At 31.6% G+C, this 12,174-nt stretch overlaps 1 protein-coding gene across 1 annotated transcript; it reads right to left on the bottom strand.

The window, feature by feature from the left end:
* Positions 1–4,854: 4,854 nt before the first annotated feature.
* On the bottom strand, positions 4,855–8,157 carry LOC146993094 (uncharacterized). Its single transcript, XM_085807232.1, has 2 exons — positions 7,691–8,157; positions 4,855–5,344 (listed from the first exon to the last, which is right to left on the bottom strand). Exons 1-2 carry the CDS (start codon positions 7,775–7,777, stop codon positions 4,928–4,930), a joined length of 504 nt encoding a protein of 167 aa, XP_085663358.1. The 5' UTR covers positions 7,778–8,157; the 3' UTR covers positions 4,855–4,927.
* Positions 8,158–12,174: the final 4,017 nt, after the last annotated feature.

The following is a 12,174-nucleotide window of genomic DNA, read 5'->3' as shown; positions in this document are numbered from 1 at the left end:
AATGCTTTCTTCAAAACTTCCTTCTCCTATACAAAAATTTAGAAAAAAAAAGGGGGGGCGACTTCAGCTATTTTGCAGGCGGGCGCCGGATAATCTTGAGCCGGCGCTGCCTATAAGTATCTAGGAGTGATACTTGATTCAAATTAACTTGGCAACCTCACATTCAAAAAAAAAAAAAAAAAAAAAAAAAAATTCCAATGCGAAGGTTGTCAAAACCCAATTACTGCCTTTTTTTCGCTAGAAATAGCGACCTGTCCACGAAAAACAGGATTTTGCTCTATAAATCAATGATAAGGCCAATTCTGACATATGCTAGCCGGTTTGGGGCGCAGCAGCAATTACTAGCAGGAAACATATCCAAATTTTTCAGAACATTATGCTACGGCAAATTTATAAAGCTCCTTGGTTTGTTACGAACGAGGACATTCATAATGCAGCCAAAATTCTCCCCATAAATCGCTTTATACAGCGACTTTCGGCTAACTTTTCCCAAAATATTCCTTCGATCTGAAACCCCGTACTCCACAGCCTCCCTGTTTATCATCCGGGAATTGCATCGTCAAAAAAGAGACTCAAGGCCCGTCTACACGTACCGATTTTATCGGCCGACTTTCTCGTACAATTTTATCTGCGAGAGCTTGCTTGTCCACACGCAACGATTTTGTCGTCGGTACAGGAAATGCCTTAACCAATCACTGTCCGAGGAAGAATTCCCGCCCTATGTAGCGTCACACTATCAACAACTGTGAAAACAAAACTGTGCGGGAGTGAATTTAGGCGACAATAATAAAAATGGATGAAGATTTCCCGTTAATTGCTACTGTAGCAACATCTGCGATTTTGATCCTCGCTGCTGCTGCTGCAGAAGAAGAAAAAAGAAAGCGTATTTGGATGAGAAATTGGGTGAAACGCAGAGAAATTCATGGAGCCCATAATACCCTGTTCCAAGAGCTGCGTTTTGAAGACAGGGTGGAATTTGGAAAGTATTTGCGAATGATGCCGTGCGATTTTGATTATTTATTAAACTTAGTGAGCAGCAAAATTAAAAAACAGGATACGATTATGCGTTGTGCAATTTCACCATCTGAGAGGCTGCATACTTTACGCTTTCTAGCTGGTGGTAAGTTAATTTTTATTTTATTGAAAAAAAATAAATTAATTTTTATAAAATTAATAAATCAAATTCACAAAAATTGAAATACAAATTCAAACAATAATTTTAACCACAATTTTTTAAATTTTGAGAAATTTATAATGAATAAATATCATAATTATATCACTACATCATTTTTAATAAATTTATTTTTTAAGTTTTTTATTATGTTACAGGGTGTTCCTATTCAAATTTACAGTATTTGTTTAGAATACCTAAACAAACATTGTCAAGAGTGATACCAGAAGTATTGGATGCTTTATGGGAATGCATGCAAGATTACATAAAGGTGAGTTAAAACTTAATATAATGTTACATATGAGGTCTTATAATTCACAACAACATCATGACCTTTTAATTTTTAAAAAAAATGTTCATTTTTACAGGATCAGGATACTAATGTTAAGTTGAATTTTTCTCAAATTTGTAATATTGAATTAACTTCAGAGCTTGTTTTCCTTGAAATGTGATTCATTTAAAAAGAGTATTACAGGAGTGCAATGTATAATTTTCTATTTAGAATTAAGAGCCCCACCAGTGGTTGAGTGGTTAAGACAACTGAATACTGGTAGTTCGAATTGGCTTGGGTTCCGTCCCAGGCGAACAGGTTGGCTGCATGGTTGGTTTTTGTGGTTACCCCATGTGTAACATAAATATGAGCTAGTTTCCCTTAGAAAGGCCTCTACGAAGGTATCCCTCCTCTTACACAGATAGTCCTCGAGGCTTTGCGATATTTAAATTTAAGTAACCTTTTTTTACCTTATTTAAATTTAAGTAACAATTAAAGTCATAAAATAATAGTTGCATTGGGGTATCTGGATAATGGATAACTTTGAGTTTTTTCTTTGTAAGTACTAGCAGAGAGAGATTTAGTATAGCAATTGGAATTTCATTACTCGTAACATTCTCTTGAAAATGTTATGCAAACACCGTACTGATGAAATGTCTCTCCAAGTTATATTTTACACTAACCATTATACTTCAGTTGCATAAGCATGCACTTTTTACCATGTAATAAATCAGGGCTTTTTAAACTTTTTTGATTGACACTTTTGATTTTATGGTGGTTAGAGATGAAAATGTCTCTCACTAATATGTTGCAGAAAAAGGTAAAAGTTTATGGCAGTTTCAGAAATTGTTGGAAATCTTTTGCAATTGCTAGCAAAAAATCTTCTGAAGACTTCGTATTAAAGATAGTTTCAATCCCGAATTATTTGATAAATCAGCAAGTTCTTCTTGTGATTTTAATGGCAAATGAGTAATATTTTCCACATTAATTCTAAATAGTTTCACAATCCATATTAGTTCTTTGACACTAAAATTTGAAGGGAAATATTTCTTAAAAGTTTTTCTCAAGACATCATCTTTTTGATTTATCTATTTCATCATTTTCATTTAAAAATTCAGTTGTTGCGACAAACATTTCTAACAAACCCTTTTCCATCATAGCTTTCCATATGGTCATTTTCTTAATAAAGCATCAATTTTTAATTTGAATATGACTATGTTGCAACCTTTTTCTTGAAACGACAAATTTAGATCATTTAGTTTTTTAAATATGTCACTCAAATAATGCAGCTTTTGTAGCCATAACTTATTATGAATTAAATTCGCAAAATCAGATTTTTGTTCAGTTAGAAAGAAAACTTTATGCACTGCCTTATCTTTATCTATTTTCAGATACATTGTGTAAAAATATTTGATAATTGTAAAATTATTGGAATAAGTTAAAGGATTATCAAAAACTGCTAAAATGTTTTGGCGACCTCCTATGGGGGTCGCGACCAACAGTTTAAGAAAATAATTTTAAGTTATAAATGAAATTGTTTTTCCCACTCAACATTAAAATATCTCGTCAGCTTCTTAAAATTTTACAATTCTTTTGCAGGCACCAGTTTGTTGGTCCATGCTCTAGATTATAATTTGACTCAAATTCTAGAATGAACCATTTTCAATGGGAATGTCTGTCATAATGTTGTTTATGCTTTTCAGTATATTTAAATAAAATTTTCATTTATAAGAAGAGATATGATTATTTGATTTTGGAAAAATCATAATAAACATTGTTTTATAATTAGGGAGGCATCTAGCAATAGAATGTAGGAACTGCAGAGATTGCATTGGACAGCAAATTGACAACCTAGTATCAATTCTGTATAAAACACATAATGAATCTGCTAAATTGACCACCTATGGGTTCATCCAAAATTCTTCAATAGACACTTTTAGTTTTGAGTTTTCTTCAAATTAAGAAGCATATATATTCAGTTATAAAATGTTTAAACATCTTGTTTAAATGAAAATTCTGTTTCTGTGTACAAACAAGCATAAATTCTTTTTGTTTATTGTATTATTGTTTGTACAACAACAGCTTATTTTTTAATCATTTATTTTCCAAAAATTAACAGTTTTTCTGTCTGTATGGGTATTGTGATCAAAAACATTCATTGACCCACAGTCACTTAGCTTTAATTCCATTTATTGTATCTGACACATTCATTACTTTAAAAACTTTAAATAGAATCTATGGTGTAGCTTAATCAAAAACAAGAGAGAAAAAAATGGGGAAAAATTACATAAAAAGTGAAACATAGGAACACAACCAAAATATATAAGCACATTCTTTTATCTATTTCTTTGATGTGAATTTTATTATAACAAATGAGTAGCTAATATTCGTTGATAAAATATTTGATTTTACTATTTGCCAATATTTAAATAGTATTTTCTGCATTTATATTTTGTATTCGCATCCTTTTTTCAGTTTCATAATTAATACTTATTTTCTCATTTCGTAGACACCAAACACTGCTCAGGAGTGGAAAGCCATAGAAGAAGCTTTTGCTGAAAAGTGGAACCTGCCACACTGTGTTGGTGCCATCGATGGAAAACACGTTATGATAAAAGCACCAGCAGGGGGTGGCAGCACTTTTTACAATTATAAAAGTTTCAACAGCATTGTGCTGATGGCATCAGTTGATGCAGATTATAAATTTACATTTATTGATGTTGGATGTAATGGACGAATATCAGATGGAGGAGTTTTTGCCCAAACAAGTTTATTTTCGATGCTAGACAATAACTTGCTTGATCTGCCCAGCCCAACACCTTTGATTCCAGGTAGTAAGCCTGTGAATTATTTTATGGTTGCAGATGAGGCGTTTCCTTTGAAATGTTATCTGATGAGGCCATATCCTGGTAAAAATATCTCTCCTCAGCAAAGGATTTTCAATTATCGACTGTCCAGGGCAAGGCGTGTTGTTGAAAATGCATTCGGGATATTATCAAATAGATTTTGTATCTTGATGCAACCAATACAGCTGCCTCCTGCGACAGTTGATAAAATTGTTTCTGTATGTTGCTGTTTGCATAACTTTCTACGAGAAAGACCGTCCAGGCAATTGTATACACCAAGAGAACTAATCGATCATGAAGATGAGGACTTTAATTTTATACCTGGATCATGGCAAAATGAGGAATTGCTAAGTAAGATGAAATCCCTGTGTAAACAAAATGGTTATAACACAGGGTCTGCTGAAGCAAGGCTAATGCGAGAAAAAATTTGTGATTATGTAAATAATGAAGGAAAAGTTGCATGGCAAGATAAATTTATAAATTATTATTAATTTCTCAATATATGTTATTCAATTTATGTTCCCTGATTTCTCAATATGTGTTATAATAAAAGATAAAGAAATAAAGATTATTTATAAGTATTTTTATTTTATGTTACAAAATAATGTGGTAAGTAATAAATATATCTAAGTTTCTTATTTATTCTGTGTTGTTCATGGAATCTAATATATTTTGCTCTGTCTGTGCATCTGTGAGAATTTGGTATATTTTATATTTTGTGTCTGTGAGGAGTTGAGGGTCACGGATTAGACTTAGTTCGGAACCAACAAAGGAACCGAACTGTGTAAATGTATTTGGAGTAGTGTTTTTTGATTTTAATATTGTAGAAATTTCTTCCAGTGTTGTTGTGGCTGCTGTGTAAATGTGATCGTGTTTCTGTTTTTTGTTTGAAGTTGTAGTGTTTGATGTGTGTCTTTTTAGCTGTGGTAGTGTTTGTGTATGACATAGTTCTCTCTGTGTCTCTTCAGTGTCTTCAAAATCGTTCATGTCAAACATCTCCTCAGAATGACTGGTAACTTCTGCACTTCTTTCTTGTGTACTAGTATCATTAAAATCCTGAAAATTAAAATAACACTTTAATTTTTACTATTACAGCTATCATTCATTCATATATAACAAATCATAATTAACAAGCTATGGGAAAACATGCAGAAATAAATATTTATAAGGATAATGAATATATTTCCTAAGCTTGATTTTTCAAGAGATATCAAAGTTGAACAGTCAAATATCTTGAATAAGAATACGAAAAAACCTTGTAATTCTGCTGTCTAAGTTGTAGCGTATTTGGTATCAATAAAAACATGCAATGCATATATTTAAAAGAAAATATATAAGAAGTTAATGCTTATGTTTAAGTATGTTAAAAGTAACAAAATATTGACTAACTTATGTCTGATTTAGCTGTGAATATAAGTTTATCATTGAAAATGGTATATATATATATATATATAATTTACAAATATATATATATATATATATATATAAACTGAGAAGAAAGCAAAGCTAATAATTACTACAGTAAAAAGAAATAATTTGAGTGTTTTTAAAAGAACAGTATCTGTGCATGTACATCCCATATTTTTATAACTTTTCAATGTGAAGCGGAGTTGGACTTCATTTACTTGTAAAAACTTGAGCAATATGAGTAAGATTTTGATAGTAATAATTACTTAAAATGCAATAAGAATTCATGTTTCTCTATTAATATTTTAAAATTAGAGGTAGTCACATATTATCTCAACCACCTTAATAAAAATTGCCATACTCTGCACATAAAAATTTCACAGGCAACCTTGTTCATAAAAATCCTTCAGTCAAGCAATGTTTCAATTGTTTATTTTTGTTGTATTTGGAATTCTAATGATTTTGACAGACATCGTAATTTTTTTTTGGGAGTTGGGAAACTTTAACTTACTTTTAAAATATCATTTGTGGAATCTGCCAGCAATGGAAGAAACTGCAGTAAAAATTCTGCAGAATATAGTATTTTGTCACAAAACCGTTAATGCAAACAGCGATGAGATGTGTTTGGTAAACAGTCGATGTGCAGTACAAGTTTATGCAATTTATTGGTTTTTTAAGTGAAAACAGATCACTGTGTACATGGAGAAAAGAATAACGCTAAAATTTAGAGAATTATTTTGCAAATTCATAAGTGTTTTATTTTTTAGTACTTAACATATTAGCGTAATCACCTCAAGTTTGGCAAATTTTTATAAATGAAAAAGAATGAGGGTAATGTTGCTTGACTGAAGGAATGTTTATGAGCATGGTTGCCTAAAGTATTGTTATGCTCATGGTCGACAGATTTTAGCACATTCTGGAAATTTAAAAGAGCTTGTACTAAAGTGCTTGTGATAACATGTAAGAACCTATTTTTTAATGTATCATATAATTTTTACTTAATAATTAAAATTCATGTTTAGATTTTTCGGCTTTTTTCGGTAGGTCGATATTACTTTGCTGACTTACTATCAGATATTTGGGAATGGTTTTTTTTAAAAAAAAAGTCATAAAAACCACTAACTTGTACCAGTTAGTAATTTTTACCTTTACATTTATAAAGACCACCAAATATGTGACAAGGTGGTTGTGTTAATACATGAGTACCAAAATAGACTTACGAAGAGAAATTTAAGTACCTTAACTCTCATTTCAAAATAAATTACATATGCTTTTCTGGATGTTAGACTAATTGATTAAGACAACGCAATTCAAGGACTATCTGCCTATAGAGAGGGATGCTTCATAGAAGAATTTTTAGGGGAAAATGGCTCGTATCCATGTTCTGCATAGGAAAAAACAAAAACCAACCTTACAGTCAGCTTATTTGCTGGCATTTGAACACTGGTCAAATTAACAGTTGCTTAGCAGTTTTACTGCTCAGCTATTTTGGAAATTATCAATAGAATATCATTCATTGGAAAAAGGATTAGGTCTTCATATAAATTCAAAATATAACTTCTACTAACTCTGACACTTCTGATTTTAGAAATTAAGCCCTGGTCCTATCCACTTTTACCTATACTTTAATGGGAAATGGGATTATTTTTAAGTAAATGAGCTTAAGAATAGTCTTTAAATATAAAGATTTCATTTAAGAAATTAAATAGCACACATAGTTGTAAAAGGATAAATAAAATAATACTTTTGTACTGAAGTTATATAGAAATTGCTGTGAGTGTGAACTTTTGCAGATGACCCATCTGCTGCATGAGCTTGAAGATTTGGCTAATATAATTTACACAGCTAAGTATGTATAACAATATTATTTTATTTATCACAAAAACTGTTAAAGTTTTGCCTATATTAAAAACAATTCTATAAATTTTCAAATAGTAAAGGGAAATTATTTACTTTATAAGCCAAATTATATAAATTTAAAAAGTAATCACTTACCAAAGAAGTCACAGTATTCCTTAAGGACACGACATCACTTAAAAATTGTAACGATGTGTAAAACTGCCATGCCGATTTGTACTGCATGGCAGTGCTTGCACCAGATGTATAATTTTTTTTTCTCTTTATGTTTCTCCTTTGTAAATTGAGTACGCAGGTTACTCCATTTTTTTTTTAATTTCATTTTCTGGAACGCATATTTGTGTGCTTAAGTCCTGAAATGTTAAAATAACCATGCTTCAGAAAAAGTAAATAACTACTGTGCTTTAAATGATAACCTTTACTATTAAATAAACAGACAATAATGTTATGAAAACCACAACAATATGAGTAAAAAGTACTAATACAGAATAAAGATTACTATAGTAGAAAGGAATAATGTAATTTCAATACAAAAATTTCAAATAAGAAATATAAATATGCAAAATCTTAAAATAGCATATCATACTGAATATTAAAAAATACTATCGGTATAGTTTGATAACTAATACAGTTCTGAAAACTGTAATCATATTGCTATATCAGTTAATCAGCTAATAAAATTGAGCAATATTGTATTAAATTGAGCTGTAATTTGTTTAACCAACATAAAATAATTTTCATCATGAATAAAAAAATATTTGATGATAAAGTAACGGGAAGATAACTTACCAAAATAAGGGAATCCTTTAACTTTTTATTTTTATAATTTATGTTATTTGTGTCCCACAACACAGCATGGTCTCTATAAAAATCAATCAATTGAAAAATTTGATTTTCGCTCCAACGAAAAAGCGCCATGTTTCCAAAATGAGAGAGAAAAGCACGTGATCTCTGGAAGCAATCAAATTGGCTAGTCGCCGATTTTATCGTCGGCTAGTGAGCGGTGAACACTAGCTCTGAAATCGTCGCAGAGAACATGACAGATTTTTAGCGCATGCGCACATCCTGAAAATTGTTCCTCTGCGAGAAAGTCGGCCGATTAAATCGGTACGTGTAGATGGGCCTTCAGAGCTATTCTGGAGAACGCATATAATGCGCTTCTTTTCCCAAGAGGCGTTGATATGGAGACGAGGCGCCTCGAAGGTTTCAATACATTCGTTCACTCCCTGTTATGGAATTTCACATAAATTCATTTCGGGGGGGGGGAGACTTGCGTGGGAAACATTTAACTATCTAGAATCAGTATAAGGACCATTCATGGATGAACTTTCTTTGGCAGGATACACAAATGTTTTCACCTCCATTGATTACCCTATTTTCAAATTCTTAATAAGCTGTCTTGATGATGCGGCACGTTCACATCATCTTGACCGCACATGGTACTTCTGCCGAATTCCCAAGTACTTCTGTTCCACCCACTTGTGTAAAACTGTATATAATTCTACCCATATGTGTGGTTACAAATCAAGGAAAAGTTAACTTACTGGTATACCTGGTTGTGTATATTTATTAATTTTGACAAGGATTGCAGCATTTGGTGGTAATTTTCTTTTTAATTAACCCAAACAAGTAAAACATGTAAACCCAAAGTGATTATTTTTCAGTTATCTACAAATAAAATGAGCAACTATAAAGCTTCTCCTCTAAAAATTTTTAAAAAGTACATGTTACAATAATATGTGGATGACAAAAAAATTTATTTAAAACATTTTGGCGTTTGGAACGTAAAATAAAAGCAGCGAATACTCTATCAAGGGTATCGAAAGACATATAATTTTAAAGGTACCACCGTAAAGGTATTTTTCATTCCTTAGCATAACATTTTTACTAAAATATATATTTTTGTAGTTCAACAGCTTAGAATTTTATAAAACAAATTTATAATCAAAGTCGCTGTGGTTAGTTATTGAAAATAACCAGCTAATATAATAAAGTTATATTACCATCAATAATAAAAGATGTGATTTTTGCTTAAATGTCACTATACAAATTGCTATTCTCCATCAACAATCAATATTTCTTTTTGCGGAAGTATCTCATTTTTTGATTTGTATGGAACTCTTGTGTGTTGAAATACTATCAAAGCGCTATCGACAGAACCTCTGAATGTAAAAAAAAAAAAAAAAAAAAAAACCCACCCCATCTGGAGACCAAAGCCTCAGAGAAGTGCTTCAATCTTCGAGCAGGTTTGGGCCCTCCTTCCTTTCTTACCTCCATGAATGAATAGCATGGATACGAATCCCAAAGAAATCATGGTTGTTTATGAGTGAGCAATATCTTTGCAGCCTTAAATTAAATGGGCACTTAAATTACTATGAAGCTGAAAGCCCTCTTGAGTTTGGTGGAAGGGGAAGAGCAATGCCCCAGGAAATTTTCCTCCAAAACTGCTGCTGAAATCGGCAAATTTGCACAATTGCTTATAATGCTTAAGACCTAAGGCAATGACAGGTATAATTCTTGATATAAGCCATAACGCACAACAGAATGCATAAACAAAGAAAGTGAATGCTTTATTGGAGGTTTTGTCAACAAATTGATTGATTAAAGCATTCTATTTAGCGAATACAGAAAATGTTCAGTTAATTTTTGATAATATTTTCAATATGCTAGTCCTACAAATTATTTCTACACAGAAAGATGCATGAACAGTAAATAGCAGAAGTGTTTTAATTTATTAAAAATATCAGATCATTCCATAAATACTACAACAAGTGAATTGTTAAAAACTATGAGAAATCTGAAACCCAATGATGGAAATCGTGTACAAAGTTTTGACAATGTGACTTATAGGTTAAAACAAGCCGATAGGCTAAAAATTAGCAGCATCCATCCAAAACAATTTGGTATCATTTTAAAACTTTTAAGCTATTAAGGAAAGCATGTATCATATAAGTATCACCTAAATTCTTTGTAATTTCTTCCATCTATGAAATCTGTCAAGAAGTTGTATTTAAAAGAAAATTATAAATAAGTTGACAGTGGTTATTACTTATTTCCATTCAATCACTGTAAGATGCTTTCGCTTTGTAAGTAAGCCCTGCACACGTGTTTTCTCTTCTTTGACATAGAGACCAAATATTATTGTTTACCAAATATGCTTATAGACCGCCAAATTTTTGGATGGTTCCGACTTCTCCAGAACTTTTATTTCATACTGATGAAAGAAGATTGACTTTGATAACGATAAGCTCTGCGTTATTTTAGTAATATGCATCAAGTCAAGCATAACATGTTCCCCGTGTGATTCTGTTTAAGTACCTTGCATTCACCTGTCTGGCAAACATCTTATTTAATCTTTAGTCAGGGTTCGTAGCCACATTTTAGTTAAAACAATAAGCACCTATAAGCACTTTGTAAACACATTTTATGAAAAAATGAGCAACTGTCTAATTACATTATACACAACTGCATAACCTTAAAAGAAAAATTAGATTTTTAATTTAAGATATGAGAAATTCAGTATTTATTAAGAGACAATGAGCATTACTCAAACATAGAAAACAATAACTTTTTTAAATTTTAAATAACAGCTCAATTTACAGAACTAGTTTACAATGAAAGCGGAAAAAACTATGCAGAACTAAATTATATTTAATGATGAAATTTCAGTTAAAAATAGAGAAAATAAATAATAATAAGCCATATTTATTATATTCGCTTGGAACCTAAAAATAAATACATTTTATTTTTCCACTCATATTAATATTTAAATAACTTAAATCAAAATTCTGAACATTTTCTAAATTTTCATTGTATAACAGTTTTCCCTTAACAGATATTGCAAACAAAGTAATTTAAATGAAAGAAGGAACTTTTCTGAAATCAGAAGATGGGAAATTGCTTCATGCAGTCGTCCTTTAACAGAAAAAGCTTAATTAACCAGCAAACTCGGAAATTACCGAATATCTGAAAATTCCAGATAGTCAAGCGTAACTGGTAAAAGAGGAAGGGGGGTAGATTGTGTAGCCGTTCTTTAGATTTTTCAGCTAAATAATGCTTTTGATATTTCGATATGTGCATCATATAAAAAATAGCCCAATGGAACTGAGAAATAATCTTCTTAGCAAGCATAGTAAAACTCTTTTATCTCTGTGAAATATCGCAAATGTTATTGCGCAATACATGCGCCTTAATCCATCCGCACGTGATATTACGCAATCGGAATCAACAGCTGCCGGTTTTCGGAAAATAAATAACCAAATAAAGGAAAACGCCCCTTTGCTTCGTCCGGTTTTCATCATCATGCGCCCATGTGGCATATTTACCAATGAGCAGGACACGTCGCGCTCAGCGCGATATCCCTGCCATACTCATATTGGTTAATAAAGAGATTTACCAATTTGGAGTGTATTTCATTCTAATTTTGAACAGACTGCATTAAATTTCTGGAACAGAATCATTCTTCGCTTGGGTTGGTAGACCGCGGAACTTTTAGTCCTATTCAATCCAGGTTGAAAATTGACCCCCCCCAAAAAAGTCTGTTGCTTGCTTTGCTACAAACTGTACCGGATTCAATATTTGAGATTTTGCGTAGAAAGGGAGAACCCCCAACTTCGTACTGT

Source organism: Stegodyphus dumicola, chromosome X1 (assembly GCF_044657685.1).
Source record: "Stegodyphus dumicola isolate Sdum_Otavi_A_Nest chromosome X1, ASM4465768v1".
Classification (NCBI taxonomy): domain Eukaryota; kingdom Metazoa; phylum Arthropoda; class Arachnida; order Araneae; family Eresidae; genus Stegodyphus; species Stegodyphus dumicola.
The sequence above is the reverse complement of the archived record's forward strand: the minus strand, read 5'-3'. Positions and strand labels throughout refer to the sequence as shown.